This window comes from Genypterus blacodes, unplaced genomic scaffold, assembly GCF_046128005.1.
Source record: "Genypterus blacodes isolate CSIRO-AG114 ecotype Tasmania unplaced genomic scaffold, CSIRO-AGI_Gbla_v1 ptg000136l_1, whole genome shotgun sequence".
NCBI lineage: Eukaryota > Metazoa > Chordata > Actinopteri > Ophidiiformes > Ophidiidae > Genypterus > Genypterus blacodes.
Genome location: NW_027466938.1, coordinates 467,501 through 481,084, shown reverse-complemented (window position 1 = coordinate 481,084; position 13,584 = coordinate 467,501). Strand labels below are relative to the sequence as shown.

Below are 13,584 nucleotides of genomic sequence, written 5' to 3'. Positions count from 1 at the left end.
GACGTCAAAATACTATATGGCTCTCAATGAAATATATTTAGAAATATTTGGCTTTCATGGCTCTCCCAGTCAAAAAGGTTCCTGACCCCTGCTGTGGAGGATCGGTCCTGATGACAGGTTGACCTTCATTACTCAGATGGGTCAGAACCTTCCAGAATGTGGTGAGAGAATGAGCTTCCTCTTTGTTGTCTTGTTTCACTTCACTTATTGATCCTTGACCTGTAAACTGATCCAACATGGACGACATCGTGTTCAGCCTCCTGTCTGTAATGCAAACCTCACCTGTGTGTGTGTGTGTGTGTGTGTCTATACGTATACGTTTAGATGTAAATATGTATATATAACGTACAAATGACACTCTAGATCTACGGCCTAGTGCCTTGCTCAAGGGCAATGGCAGCTGCTTTTACCTTCCAGGCATGTTTTGATGCTGGGAGAAAGTGGAACATGTTAAGAACACGCAGACAGGAAGGATCCGGGCCAGCGCGGGATTCAAACCCATGTGTGCAGCTTATCTGTCACTAATGTGTCGTCCTCACAGTCGCTCTGTCTGAGGGTCTTCGGTCACTAAGTGTGTGCGTGTGTGTGTGTGTGTTGCAGCTGCATTAGGTGGAGGACGGTTGTGTCTGCTGATGTTTCCACAGATGTGCCGGCACTAAACATCAGATCAGACGTAGGTGATCCATGTTGTTCAAAATGTTAGATGCAACAAACAACAAACAACAAATCACCTGGCTCTGACAATATCCCAGCAGAACTACTGAAACAGGGAGGTTACCTCTGCACAAGATCGATACACCATTACATCACCAAAGTTTGGGCTGATGAAAGCATCCCCCAGCAATGGAAAGATGCCAGCATTGCCACCATATATAAAAACAAAGGTGACAGAGCCATCTGTGGAAACCATAGGGGCATCGCACTTCTTGCTGTGGCAGGCAAGGTCCTGGCCAAGGTGATGCTTCAGAGGCTGGTCAGTAACATCACAGAGTCTCTGTTACCTGAGTCACAGTGCGGGTTTAGAAAGAGCAGGAGTACGGTCGACATGGTCTTTACAGCCCGGCAACTGCAGGAAAAGTGCAGGGAGCAACATAAAGACCTGTTTATGGCTTTTGTTGACCTCTCCAAAGCCTTTGACTCTGTACAGAGAGATCTCTTGTGGGGCGTCCTCCTCCGGTTTGGCTGCCCCAGGAAGTTTGTTAACATCCTGCGTCAGTTCCATGATGGAATGACTGCCAGGGTGAGAGTAGGAGGTCAAGAGTCTAGCCCTTTCTCTGTGCGTACAGGAGTAAGGCAAGGATGTGTACTAGCACCTGCACTTTTTAATATCTTCCTCCTTTGTGTCACCCAGCTTCTCCACAAGGAGATTGAAGACAACAGTGGGCTGGAAATTGTCTACAGGCTGGATGGCAACCTCTTCAACATCAGGAGGTTGCAGGCAACCACCAAACTGAACAAATTAAGAATACTTGAGCTGCAGTATGCAGATGACTGCGCGCTTGTATCTCACTCTCCACAAGACCTCCAGCTTGTCCTGGATGCAGCAGTGAGGGCATACAGCAGGATGGGGCTGACCATCAACACTGCCAAAACAGAGGTAGTCTGCCAGTGGAGTGCCAACATTCCACCCACACCACCTGTCTTCACTGTCGATGACAAAAAGCTGTCTGTAGTACCATCTTTCAAATACCTGGGGAGCATCCTCTCAGAAGACAACACCATTGACACTGAAGTGCAAAACCGGATTAAACAAGCATCAGCTGCTTTCGGGAGACTCAGGCGCCGGGTCTTTCAGAATAAGAACCTCCATCTCCAAACAAAAAGTGCTGTGTATCGGGCCGTCTGCATCACCACCCTGCTCTACAGCTGTGAAGCCTGGGTCACCTACAGCCGTCATGTCAAGTCCCTGGAGCAGTTCCACATCCGCTGTCTTCAGCGCATCCTGGGGGTCACTTGGCGTGACCGTGTGCCTCACACTGAAATATTGAGTAGAACAGGCTGCCGGAGTATTGAGGCCACAATTACTCAACACCAACTGCGGTGGCTGGGGCATGTCATTAGAATGCCCCACAATCGTCTGCCTCGCAGAGTCCTATACGGCCAGCTACACCACGGCCAGCGCTCTGCGGGAGGACAGAAAAAGAGGTTCAAAGACAAACTGAAATCCGCACTAAAGAAATGCAAAATTAAGCCTGGGGACCTGGAAGATATGGCTGCTGACCGCAACACCTGGCGGCAGATGTGTCTTGATGGGACCCAATCACTGGAGGAGGACAGGACAGCCAGGAGGCAGCAGAAAAGGCTCAGGAGGAACGTAGCTGTGACTGCCAGCAACACCAACACTACGCTCACATGCCCAACCTGCAATAAAACCTGCGGATCCAGGATTGGACTTTTCAGTCATCAAAAAACTCACCGATAGTCAGAAGTGGACGTCATCATCGGACTCGATGGACAACCACAAGCAAGCAAGTGTGTTGCAGCTGCATTAGGTGGAGGACGGTTGTGTCTGCTGATGTTTCCACAGATGTGCCGGCACTAAACGTCAGATCAGACGTAGGTGATCCATGTTGTTCTAAATGTTAGCTGCACGTTTTGAGACTTTATGGTGAAACCTTCCACATTAAAGTGAGACGGACTGATTGATGAGGATCTGTGTCACGTTCAGAATCTTTATTAGGACACAAACACAAACACAAACACAAGCCAGAAGACAACATCTCCATGCTTACGCTCTGAAAATACATAAACTTACTTACTAACTATACTTATAGTTAAAACTTAAAGTGCCAAAACAACACAAAGAGTTCTGACAAACCAGAAAAGTGCATCAGTGAAATGAAAATGAGAAAAAAAACGAGAGAATCACAAGAAAACTACAATCAGATAAAAAGAAAATAAACACTTTGGTCATTGCTTCACTCCTTCAGTCATATCTCTCTCTCTCTCTCTCTCTCTCTCTCTCTCTCTCTCTCTCTCTCTCTCTCTCTCTCTCTCTCTCTCTCTCTCTCTCTCTCTCTCTCTCTCTCTCTCTGTGTTTACAGAGGAAACAGGTTTGTTGGCAAAATCACATTTTAGTTTGGATGTAAATGTACAGATTTGACCTCGAACAATGATGAAGATCTGAAATAACTTCCACCAGAAACTCAGGACGTTCAGATATCAGGCTCATTACTGTCAGAGGTCAGAGGTCAAGGTAGGTTTTAGGCTCTTTAAAGCGGCCTGACTGGTTGATCCAACACATCCAGGACTTCAGTGTGTCGCTCCTCTGTTTGTTTATGTGTCATGGTTTCACCTTTGACAGGTGTTTCACTGTGACTGTGGTTGATTACTTCTGTGTTAAAGCTTAAAACTAGAGATCTGGGGTTTAAGGTCAAAATGTGCTGTGACAGATCATGGGGATGAACATGATTGATACACGTGATTGGTGTGTGTGTGTGTGTGTGTGTGTGTGTGTGTGTGTGTGTGTGTGTGTGTGTGTGTGTGTGTGTGTGTGTGTGTGTGTGTGTGTGTGTGTGGGTGTGATGAGCTTGTTATCTTTGTTTGGTTCATGGATGGTTTCTGTCCATTAAGCCTTTCTAACATTATGAAATGATTGGTTTGAGACAGAAACATCAACAACATCAAGCTTCCTGCCCGGCCTGACGCTTCTGATGAGGCGACGCTCTGCTGCTTCACGTGCCGAGGGTCCAGCTGCTGAACATCTGCCGGGGGTCAAACTTGAACCTGGAAAACAGGAGAAATATAAAAGTCAAGAAACTCACCGGATTAGAAATTGTGCTTCCAAGGCGGGAAAATAAATATAAACAAAGTAAAGAGAAGTGGGGAGACGGAGACACACACACACACACACACACCGCGTGTCGTACGCCCCGGGGGTGCGACAGGAGTGAGCAGAGCAGGACTGCAGCATCATCAGGCGGTGGTTCATCTTCTCCAGGACTTCCTGCTCTATGGTCTTAGCGATGTTGGTCAGCTGGAAGGGATCGGCTGTCAGGTTGTAGACTTCCACGAAAACCTGCAGTACAGAGAATGTGAGTGTGTGTGTGTGTGTGATGTAAGAGGCTTTGCTGTGTGAGTTTGGGGATGAAGATGAACTTCCTGCTCACCTCATTGTCATCAAACTCGCAGTACTGCAGGTCAGCAGAGGGGGCGATGGTGCGCACACAGGCGTACGTGTTGTTGTACGAGTCCTCACACACACAGTCTGGGAAACACTCCTGAAGGGAGGGGGGGAGAGAGAGAGAGAGAGAGGGAGAGAGAGAGAGAGAGAGAGGGAGAGAGAGAGAGAGAGAGAGAGGGAGAGAGAGAGAGAGAGAGGGAGAGAGAGTCAGACCTAGTTCACCCACAGAGTGCAGCCAGTGCAGCTTCCTGTGTGATCGTACCGACACCCCGGGGCCCAGCAGGGGGCAGGCCGGGTCTGAGACCTCGCTCCCCTCTCCTTCATACTCCACCAGGAAGTCTGTCCTCCACCCGCTGCTGTTCATCCTCCCCTCCTACACACACACACACACACACACACACACACACACAAACACACACACACAGGTGGTGAGGTGTTGCCGTGGGTTACAGTGAGGCGGTTGATGGACAGGTCAGCTGGTCTCCTCACCATGATGGGCAGGAAGGAGGATCCGTCCATCTGAGTCTGGTTCAGGTCAAAGCCTGCGATGTCCAGGATGGTCGGACCCAGATCCACGTTAGCAACCAGCATCTGGAGACACAGGAGAGGTGTGTGTGTGTGTTAGTGTGTGTGTGCGATTGTGCGTCTGTGTGTGCGTGTGTGGGAACCTGTGTGTTTGTGTTTGTATGTGTGTGTGTGTGCCCATGTGTGTGTGTGTGTGCCCATGTGTGTGTGTGTGTGCCCATGTGTGTGTGTGTGTGTGCCCGTGTGCCCGTGTGCCCGTGTGTGTGTGTGTGCGTGTGCGTGTGTCCTTGTGTGTGCCCGTGTGTGTGTGTGTGTGTGTGTGTGTGCCCGTGTGTGTGTGTGTACCTGGCTGGTCTGGTTGGGTTTGATGTTGGGTCCTCTGACCATGAGAGGAACTTTGATATCAAACTCATAGAGCTGACGCTTATCCAGAGGGAGAGAGAACTGACCTGAGAGAGAGAGACAGGGGGAGAGAGAGAGAGACAGGAGAGAGACAGACAGACAGATACATTGAAGCTGAATCTGAAGCTGTATGTTTGTATCCTGTATGTTTGCCTGCTTGTCTCCGTGTGTGTGTGTGTGTGTGTGTGTGTGTGTGTGTGTGTGTGTGTGTGTGTGTGTGTTACCGGTGTGATATCCGTTGTCAGAGGTGAAGAAGATGAAGGTGTTGTCCAGCTCAGCTCTGACCTCTAACCTCTTCACGATTCTCTCCACCAGGTCGTCCACTGACAGCAGGGTGCGCCACCTACAGGTCGGGAAGAGCAACAGACCCTGAGCCCTCTGGATGATGTCATGGAGCTCTATCTTACAGTCACTATAGTAACTGGAGGAGGACGTTAAAGGAGAGGATCAGTTACAGTAAGAGGGCGTTGAAGGAATGAGGAAGACTCTCACCGTTTCCTGAATGCTTCATCCAGAAACTGGATAGACGAGTTTGTCATGGGAGTCTTGGCCTGACGGATGAGCCAGTGTTTGTCCTGAGGAAGGAGAGGAGGAGGGATTACCCACAAACCCCCGGGGCTGAAGGCTGGACCTGCAGAGGGGGCCGGCTCACCTTCCCGTGGAGGTTAAAGCTGGGGTCCCTGGGGGCCTTGGTGGTGTTGAAGCGGTCCTGGTACTGGGGGGCTGCGGTCCATGGGGAGTGGGGGGCCGGGGGGGAGACCAGCATGAAGAAGGGCTGGAAGTTTGATTTCTGCTGGAGGAAATCTAAGGAGACGTTGGCCTGGAGGAGGAGGAGAGGAAGAGGAAGAGGTTAACACGGACGAGCAACGCGAAGGAAATGAATCCACGAGGACATGAAGTCAGCAGTGAGGTCAGAGGTCAGAGGTCGGGTGTGTTGAGCCTTCTCTCACCAGCAGGTCGGTCAGGTAGTCCGAGCCGTAGTCCGCTCCATGTTTCTGTGCTTTCCCGTTCACTGACAGAGTGTAGTTGTAATATTTGGAGTTTTTCTCCTACAAACAAACAAACAAACAAACAAACAAACAAACACAGTGACATCACAACATACAGATCCTCTCATGTATGCAGAGAGATGCATTCTGGGAGCTGTTGGAGCCTCATCCTACACATCCATTGTTATTATGGAATTTCAGCTTTAATATCTAATCTTTTCCAGTAAATGTAGCTTTGGTACACAAAACAACTTCAGCTTTAAACGTTTATCCTTGTTTAATGATTTATGTATCGATTGATTGATTTCTGAGCTGCGTCTTGTTGAGCCTTACCAGTCCGACCCAGTAGCTCCATCCTGGAGGAACATGTTCCACTCCCCCCGCCTCTGAGTGCCCATACTGAAACACACACACACACACACACACACACACACACACACACACACACACACACACACACACACACACACACACACACACACACACACACACAGTGACGATGTAACCACACAAAGTGGAGCCTGTTGAAACCTTTCCGTTTTGAGTCCGACCTTCTCGTACCTGGTTGAGGTATTTCCCAGCGAAGAAGGTCTGGTACCCTGCCTGGGCCTTCAGCAGGGCGGGGAAGGTGCGGCCCTCCTGGCTCTTCTGCCAGGCTTTGCTGCTGCAGTTCCCCTCTAGTGTGTTGTTGATGACGTGGTGGTTGTGAGGGTATTTCCCCGTCAGGATGCTGGCTCGGCTCGGGCAGCACAGCGGGCTCGCCACCAGCTGCGGAGAGGACGGAGAGGACAGAGACGGGGGAGACTCAGACCTGAGGAGAGAGCAACATTACAACTGTGACATCCAGAACTGGAATGATACTCACAGCATTGGTGAACGTTATTCCTGCTTCACCAATCAGCTTCTTGGTCTTGCTCAACGGAGTCTGAAAGGAAACAATAGACCGCTCTCTTTATCGCTCTTTATTTAAGGTGGACTTGTTCTAAATGGTCTTCATGAGAATCAAACATGTCACAGAGGACAGACAGGAAGAAGGGATGAAGCTGTAGAATCAAGAACACAGTCAGTTGTTCAATGAAACACTGAAAGAAAGTACAGATAGTTCTTTGCACTTAATTTCAATAAAGTAAACACAATATAAATAAAAAGCGAAGACTTACCAGGTCATCAACTCAAACACTCAGATTGGATGATATTTATGTTACCCATTTTACTACAAAAAGCTCAGTCCGGTATTTCTGAGGGGCATCCGGGCAACAACAACAACAACAGCGACAGCAGCAACAACAACACTTGCTCGGGGTTAAATTTGTGGTTAAAGTCTCCAGGAACAGCCAAAATGAAATGCAGACAGGCGACATGGATCATTATGTAATGAGACATGTTGGAGACTTGTGTCTTGAATTATGATGAAGTTATTGGGCTTAAATATGAAGATATCTTTATGATTCAACAACACAACCAAATGAAAACAGCAGGACTCAGGATTGTAAACCAGTGTTTTGATGAGTGAAGTGATTAATGCACACACCAGTCCTCCATTGGCGACGTCCAGGTCATCGGTGAGGATCAACACGATGTTCGGGCTGCGGTGGGATTCAGCTCCAAATGTCGTCCATAAAGTGACGCAGATAAATAAACACGACAGGCGGAGGCGAAAAGGCATTTAGACTCTTTATTATATGTAATTTATATTCATTAATCTGTCTGCGTCCTCGTCCGAGTGTAAGTCTGAGAACAGCGAGGAGAGAATTTCTAAAGTTATAAAATGTTTACCGGGGGAAAAAGGAAAACAAACGGCTGCGTGAGACACACTTCCTGTGTCCGGTCACGTGTTCCGGAAGCAGTCGCGTTGAAAAGCAACACAAACTTGATCTGGACACGTTGCTCAGCTTGTGTTGACTTTACGATGTTATTTCTTAAACACAAACGTGTTGTCTTTTTTTACATTAACATATTTTAATACTCGCAATTTGGCGCTTGTATGCCTAATCAATGTGCGTAAAATATACGTTTCCGTCTTCATAGTGTTTATATTCTGTATCAGTGCGTGTGTTTTTAATAATAAATACCAAACAGGTGCACATTGTAAAGTTTGTACTAACGACGTCACTCTAAATGGTTTCGTTCATGTCCTTTAATTTGTGAAAGTGTTTAAAATGCCCTTTATATATTTAAACATGATGCGCTGTACTTAGTTCCTTTTGCGAGTCACATTTTGTTTACGTCACTCATTTAAAAAAGGGAGAGATCGGTTGAGAAAGACCAAAAGTTAATTACATCTTGAATTCTCGAACTTCATGGATCAATTCGATCGATCACTGATCAGTACCGATTGATTGACACATCATGTTGAACTCCATGGAAGCTTTGTTTTCGTAGAGAACAACTTGCCGTCTACGTCCAGTATCCTGATTGGCTGATAAGGAAGCCTGATACATGCTCTTCTCTGATTGGTCAGTCCGCACCTGCTGCACCTGTTTGCGCTCTGCTCAAACTTCAGTTACTGTGGGAGTTTGAGGGAGTGGACGGGTCCATTGTTCAGTGCGGGAGGGGGCGCGCGAGGAACTTTCATGAAGGAAACGACAAGCTGGCAACAGGAATGCACTTGTTGAGGAGGAATGGAACAGTCCAGGAACTCTGCGACTCAACACACACACACAAACTTTAAACATGGAACCTTCAATTCTCTCATTTCTCTCTAAACCGGCGCTTATGTGAGAAAACGTTTGGAGGTGAAAATGAGCAGGAATGAACTTTTGGAAGTTGACATAATGGACCAAGACGACGAGAGCGGCGTGTTTGTCAGCTGCGCCGCGGACCTCCGGGAGGACTTCTCTGCCTTCCAACAGTGGAGCCCGTTGGTCTGTGCGCTGACGGAGTCCTCCGCTCCCGGACACCCGGAGCCCGTCAGCGGGCACGGATGGGCCTCCAGCGCCGCCGGTGACACGGACTGTGACTCGCCGGGAGATGACGTCAACGGTCCGCGGGACTCCATCGTTGACTGCCTGTTGGTGGAGCTGTACGAGACGTTCAGCTCAGGCGGCCGGAGGAACGCGGACAGCTGGGACAGCTCCACCGAGGCATCCGGCTCAGACGCCTTCCTGGGCCGCAGCAACTCCGGCTCCAGCTTCCTGCAGGAGCTCCAGGAGAAACACACCAGGAGGCACCAGATGAACTACCTGGCCCAGAAAGGTGAGGGGTGAGCGGGGTCCTCCTCCTCTGCTGGGCCAACAAAGCCTCCAAAACAAACGAAGCTACTTTGTTGTTGTCATTCGCCCTAGATGTCTTCCAAGTTTCTTATGTTGTGACAACAGTAAAGTTCACTTTGTAGAAAAGCTGCAAATGATACAACCCGGAAACAAAAACGAGTTAATTCATTATTGACCAATCTATTTATTCATTGGTTGTTTCATCATTAGTTTCTTTATTTCTGCATAAACAAGTGAACACACCTGGAGGTAAACAGTGCTGCAGTATTTACATTATAATATGAAGTAATGTGCAGAAACACTTCATCCATTAGTTGGTAAACAAAGTTAACTATTTAATAAACAATGAATACTTTTAATTATTTAATATCTTGAAATGATGGAGATTTTGTGGCTCCAGCTTTTCAGATGGAATGATTGACAGCATTTCTGTTGATACTTGTTAGTTGTTAGTTGTAAACTTGTGTGTTTAAGTGTGAACATCTGCTCCATTGTGTTGTGTGGTAAATGTTTCCTCTGAGGCTCGGCACCCAGCGAGGAGACAATGCTTCATTTCCTCACGTTTGCTCAGAGCTTAATGACAAATGTCCTGGTATGCTTCTTTAGTTGGCAGAAATGTTCAGGCTCAGGTGTGTTGTTGTGTTTAGATTGTGAGGCTGATGTTATGTGGAGAAGAAGCATGGAGTTTATCATGAATCTGTCAGCGTCCTTTTGTCCTTTTTGTCCTTTCAGCCCCGGCAGAGCTGCATTCCATCATCCAGGAGGTGAAATACAGAACGGGCCTGCAGTCGGCCAAGCTGCTGCGCCAGCTGAGGAGACGAGACCGACAGTGCCACAAGCTGCAGAAGAACTATGACATCATCACGGCGTGTCTTCAGGCCGTGTCTCAGAAACGACGTAAGAGTACACACTTCACACTCTGATACTGAGCCAGCTGCTCGTGTGACTTAAACGTGTGTGTGTGTGTGTTGTTCTGTGACGTGCTGTGAGACGATGATGTCACATTTATGCTTTACAACCTCCAGGGACAACGGCATCACGTCTTCTTATGTCTGAGAATGCATCAAACTAAAGTTATTTTGACTAAATTATATTTGATATTATTGTACTAAAGAGGTTTAGAATGTCTTCATATCTATCCTAACGTCACTTGGCCCCTAACCACAAAACTTTTCACTCAAAACCCTTCAAATGTCTGGACTTCTCCTCTTCCTCATCTTCAAATTCAGGCTTTTCTTCTCTCATGAAATTTTAAAACCCGATGCTTCCCATGTTATTCTGACAGTACTCAGATGAGTGTTGTTCTTCTTCATGGTGTAAAATGATCAGTTTGAGGTTTAAGGTGGTTGATCAGGTTCTTCCTCCATGACAGCAGCAGTATGTGTGATGAGGAGGATCATATAGGATGAAGGTGTCAGGAGGATCCACCATAAATATTGAAATGATAAATACTTAAACTTGAATTACTCATTTATTTTGAAACACAGACTGAGAATAAACTTAACTTGTAAAGTTTAATAACAAAAAATAATATGCAGATGCTGATGCCTCTGGATCTGAAGGTATCTCACACACACACACACACACACACACACACACACACACACACGAACCTTACACGTGTTAAAGACGCTGCACGGCAACAATCGAACTGAGGGTCTGCGTTGCTTAGCGACGCATTGGTGACATGCAGTTTTACATCCTGGGCTCCGTGTTAATGACGTCACCCTATTTGGCTGCAGACGCGCTGGCGTCTCGCTTCTTGCTCGGTCACCTACAGCCGCTGCTCAGCGCTCAGCCGAGCAAACAGCGACGCCGCTGGCGGGGGAAGGAAGTGCAGCTGCTGCACTCTGACGCGTTCAGTTTATGAACTATAAATGAAATGCGGCAAACCGGCCAGAGGCTTTAAGGAGCTGCGAGTGGTTGAATCTAAACCTGTAACAAAGAAAAAACAAACTGATCTTCACCTGTCTCCTCCTTTCCTCTCTTCACCTCTCCTTCCCTCTCTCCTCTCCTCTCCATTACATCACTTCGTCCTCCCTCTCCTCCCCACGCGTTTCTCCGTACGCCTCTCGCTGACGTCACACCGGCTGATGCTGAGGATGAGGATGAGGCTGAGGACGAGGAGCTTCAGCTGAAGAAATCAAAAATCCGCTCTTCATCTTTTTCTAAATCGCTACACGTTAACGTGCCGTAACGGTTAACGCATCGTTGAGTGCTTGATTGTGTGCGGGAGCAGAAAGCCGGATCGTCTCCTCCGAACTTGTCCTCCTCCCGGATCGATACATCTCATCGGCCCGTTTCCTAGGGGGACGAGGAACAAACATTGAGCCGCGCGGGGGACATCTACTGAATCAGGTTTTAAATCGATGAGCTGATCGATCGGGCAGATGAGGCAGGAGCGGATCTCCTCCGCCGGCAGGAGGCCGAGGACGAGCGCCAGGCAGCGGCAGCAGAGCGCAGGAGGAGTCGGTAACATCATCAGCAACGTGCTGAAGAAACGGAACGGGATCTCCCGGAGCGCCCCGCGGCTGCTGTGCACCCTGGAGCCCGGTGAGCCTGAACATGACCCCTGACCCCAACAGGAAGCGGACGCGTGCGTCAGCAGATTCAGGATTTCAGTCTAGTGTGTTAACATGTTTACATTACAGTAGAACACGCGGCCCTGTTTCCTGTATAGACATCAGATCGATAAGTGATCAGTCAATAAGGTCTGATCACTGCGCTAATGATCAGTTGCGTTGTGACGTCACTATTCTATGATTTATTGCGTTTGTAATTAAAGTAACAGCGCGATTAATAACTTCATGTTTTTGTTATTTAAAGGTCGAATCTGTTTGAATTACTGCGCAAAATATGAAACTCCTGTGTTCCCTCCTCTCATTTCCTACCTCCTTACCTTCCTCCTCACCTTGGAGGCTTTTGCGTGGTCACAGCGTGAACAAACAAAGCACACTTTTATTTTGACGCAGACTGCGGTTCGGGTGAATCTGAGCAGGAAGTAGTTTTAATCCTCAGGGAGGAAGAAGCGGCGCCATGGCGCAGCGGTGAAGCGCGAGCAGCTGTTCTGATTCAACATGACGCTGCTGTCCGAGTGAAGGAGAGACGAAGAAGAAACGAGACAGGAAGTCGAGATCAGAGGAAATTAAATGAAATGAAATGGACTCCGACAAGTTCTCTGATACGAGCCGTGAGTTCAGAAAGGGTGTGTGTGTGTGTGTTGTGACCTATATTGATTCAGCACCACGCGGAAGTGGACAGCGACGTCAACAGTTGGATTTGTCCGTGTGATTTGTTGGTTCGAGTTCAGGCTTCAGTTTATAAAGAAACTTCACAACTTCAAGTCTTGTTTCAGCTTTTATGTTTGTAAATTGAACAGAAGCTTCCTGCGTGTTAAACAGAAGAAAAGTTACGGGATTTAAAAATGTGTTTAAACATGTGTGTGTAAACGGAACTTTACTCATAACATCGTGTGTGTGTGTGTGTGTGTGTGTGTGTGTGTGTGACAGGAGTGGACACCAGGCTGAAGTTCACCATTGAACCTTCTGTGGGGAAGAACGGCTTCCAGCAGGTGAGTGTGAGCTCCTGGATCAGAGGTCTGAGCTCGTGTGTGTGAGAGTCTGACTCCAGATGTTGTCCCTGCAGTGGTACGATGCCCTCAAAGCTGTGGCCCGACTGCCCACTGGTGTTCCTAAGGAGTGGAGGAAGAGGGTGAGTACAGCAGACAGGCTGTGTTATCTCTCAGTGTGCATGGCAGGCTGTTTCATTCTCTCCTTGTGTGCAGGTTTGGTTGACCTTAGCTGATCAGTATCTCCACACCATCTCCATCGACTGGGAGAAGACGCTTCGCTTCGCTTTCAATGAGCGCAGCAACCCAGACGATGACTCCCTGGGCATCCAGATCGTCAAGGTAACGTGCGTGTGTGTGTGTGTGTGTGTGTGTGTGTGTGTGTGTCCTTTCAAATGAATGCTAGAGTCAGTCTGAAGGTGCCTGTGAGGTTTCAAGCTTTGGCCTAGATTCACCAGTCAGTGTGCTCATTGTCGCCTCCCTTAGATTGTGGCTGGTAGTGCACTCACTGGTTTTCAGAGGCAAAGTGTATTATCCACATATTGAGTGTGTGTGTGTGTGTGTGTGTGTTGCAGTGCATTAGTGCTTAATAAATCATTCTTACACCCCTGAGTTCAGATATGTAGGTCACTGGGGTTAAAGTTCGTCTCAAAGCTCCTTTTATTTTCACAATATCCAAACTTTTAGATAAAATAAAAATTGTACCGATTATTGGAAAATTAACTTGGAAAGCCTTTTGTAGTAGTGAAGTGAAACAATGTGTTG

At 47.8% G+C, this 13,584-nt stretch overlaps 3 protein-coding genes across 3 annotated transcripts in view; 2 read left to right on the top strand and 1 right to left on the bottom strand.

Moving 5' to 3' along the window:
* Positions 1-2,658: 2,658 nt before the first annotated feature.
* On the bottom strand, positions 2,659-7,882 carry gnsa (glucosamine (N-acetyl)-6-sulfatase a). Its single transcript, XM_076164484.1, has 14 exons — positions 7,571-7,882; positions 6,905-6,964; positions 6,601-6,807; positions 6,373-6,438; positions 6,001-6,099; positions 5,703-5,870; positions 5,543-5,625; positions 5,275-5,393; positions 4,994-5,097; positions 4,613-4,714; positions 4,386-4,496; positions 4,110-4,220; positions 3,858-4,018; positions 2,659-3,726 (listed from the first exon to the last, which is right to left on the bottom strand). The coding sequence occupies exons 1-14, from the start codon at positions 7,703-7,705 to the stop codon at positions 3,675-3,677; spliced, it is 1,578 nt and encodes a 525-aa protein (XP_076020599.1). The 5' UTR covers positions 7,706-7,882; the 3' UTR covers positions 2,659-3,674.
* Positions 7,883-8,193: 311 nt separating this feature from the next.
* On the top strand, positions 8,194-10,834 carry LOC143011577 (TBC1 domain family member 30-like). Its single transcript, XM_076164486.1, has 2 exons — positions 8,194-9,234; positions 9,984-10,834. The coding sequence occupies exons 1-2, from the start codon at positions 8,781-8,783 to the stop codon at positions 10,172-10,174; spliced, it is 645 nt and encodes a 214-aa protein (XP_076020601.1). The 5' UTR covers positions 8,194-8,780; the 3' UTR covers positions 10,175-10,834.
* Positions 10,835-10,849: 15 nt separating this feature from the next.
* LOC143011578 (TBC1 domain family member 30-like) overlaps positions 10,850-13,584 on the top strand; it is a 10,428-nt gene continuing 7,693 nt past the window's right edge. Inside the window, 4 exon segments of the mRNA XM_076164487.1 lie at positions 10,850-11,804; positions 12,761-12,822; positions 12,897-12,962; positions 13,036-13,161. Coding sequence (XP_076020602.1) covers positions 11,642-11,804; positions 12,761-12,822; positions 12,897-12,962; positions 13,036-13,161 — 417 coding nt within the window. The 5' untranslated portion in view covers positions 10,850-11,641.

What these genes read in the sequence shown, in the direction of transcription:
- gnsa (XM_076164484.1), bottom strand. Translation starts at nt 7,705, where the DNA reads ATGCCTTTTCGCCTCCGCCTGTCGTGTTTATTTATCTGCGTCACTTTA. An exon ending in CCTCCTTCCTGCCCATCATG is followed by an intron (nt 4,497 to 4,612) that starts GTGAGGAGACCA and finishes GTGTGTGTGTAG; the next exon opens with GAGGGGAGGATGAACAGCAG. An exon ending in CCCGGGGCGTACGACACGCG is followed by an intron (nt 3,727 to 3,857) that starts GTGTGTGTGTGT and finishes CCTGTTTTCCAG; the next exon opens with GTTCAAGTTTGACCCCCGGC.
- LOC143011577 (XM_076164486.1), top strand. Translation starts at nt 8,781, where the DNA reads ATGAGCAGGAATGAACTTTTGGAAGTTGACATAATGGACCAAGACGAC. An exon ending in GAACTACCTGGCCCAGAAAG is followed by an intron (nt 9,235 to 9,983) that starts GTGAGGGGTGAG and finishes TTGTCCTTTCAG; the next exon opens with CCCCGGCAGAGCTGCATTCC.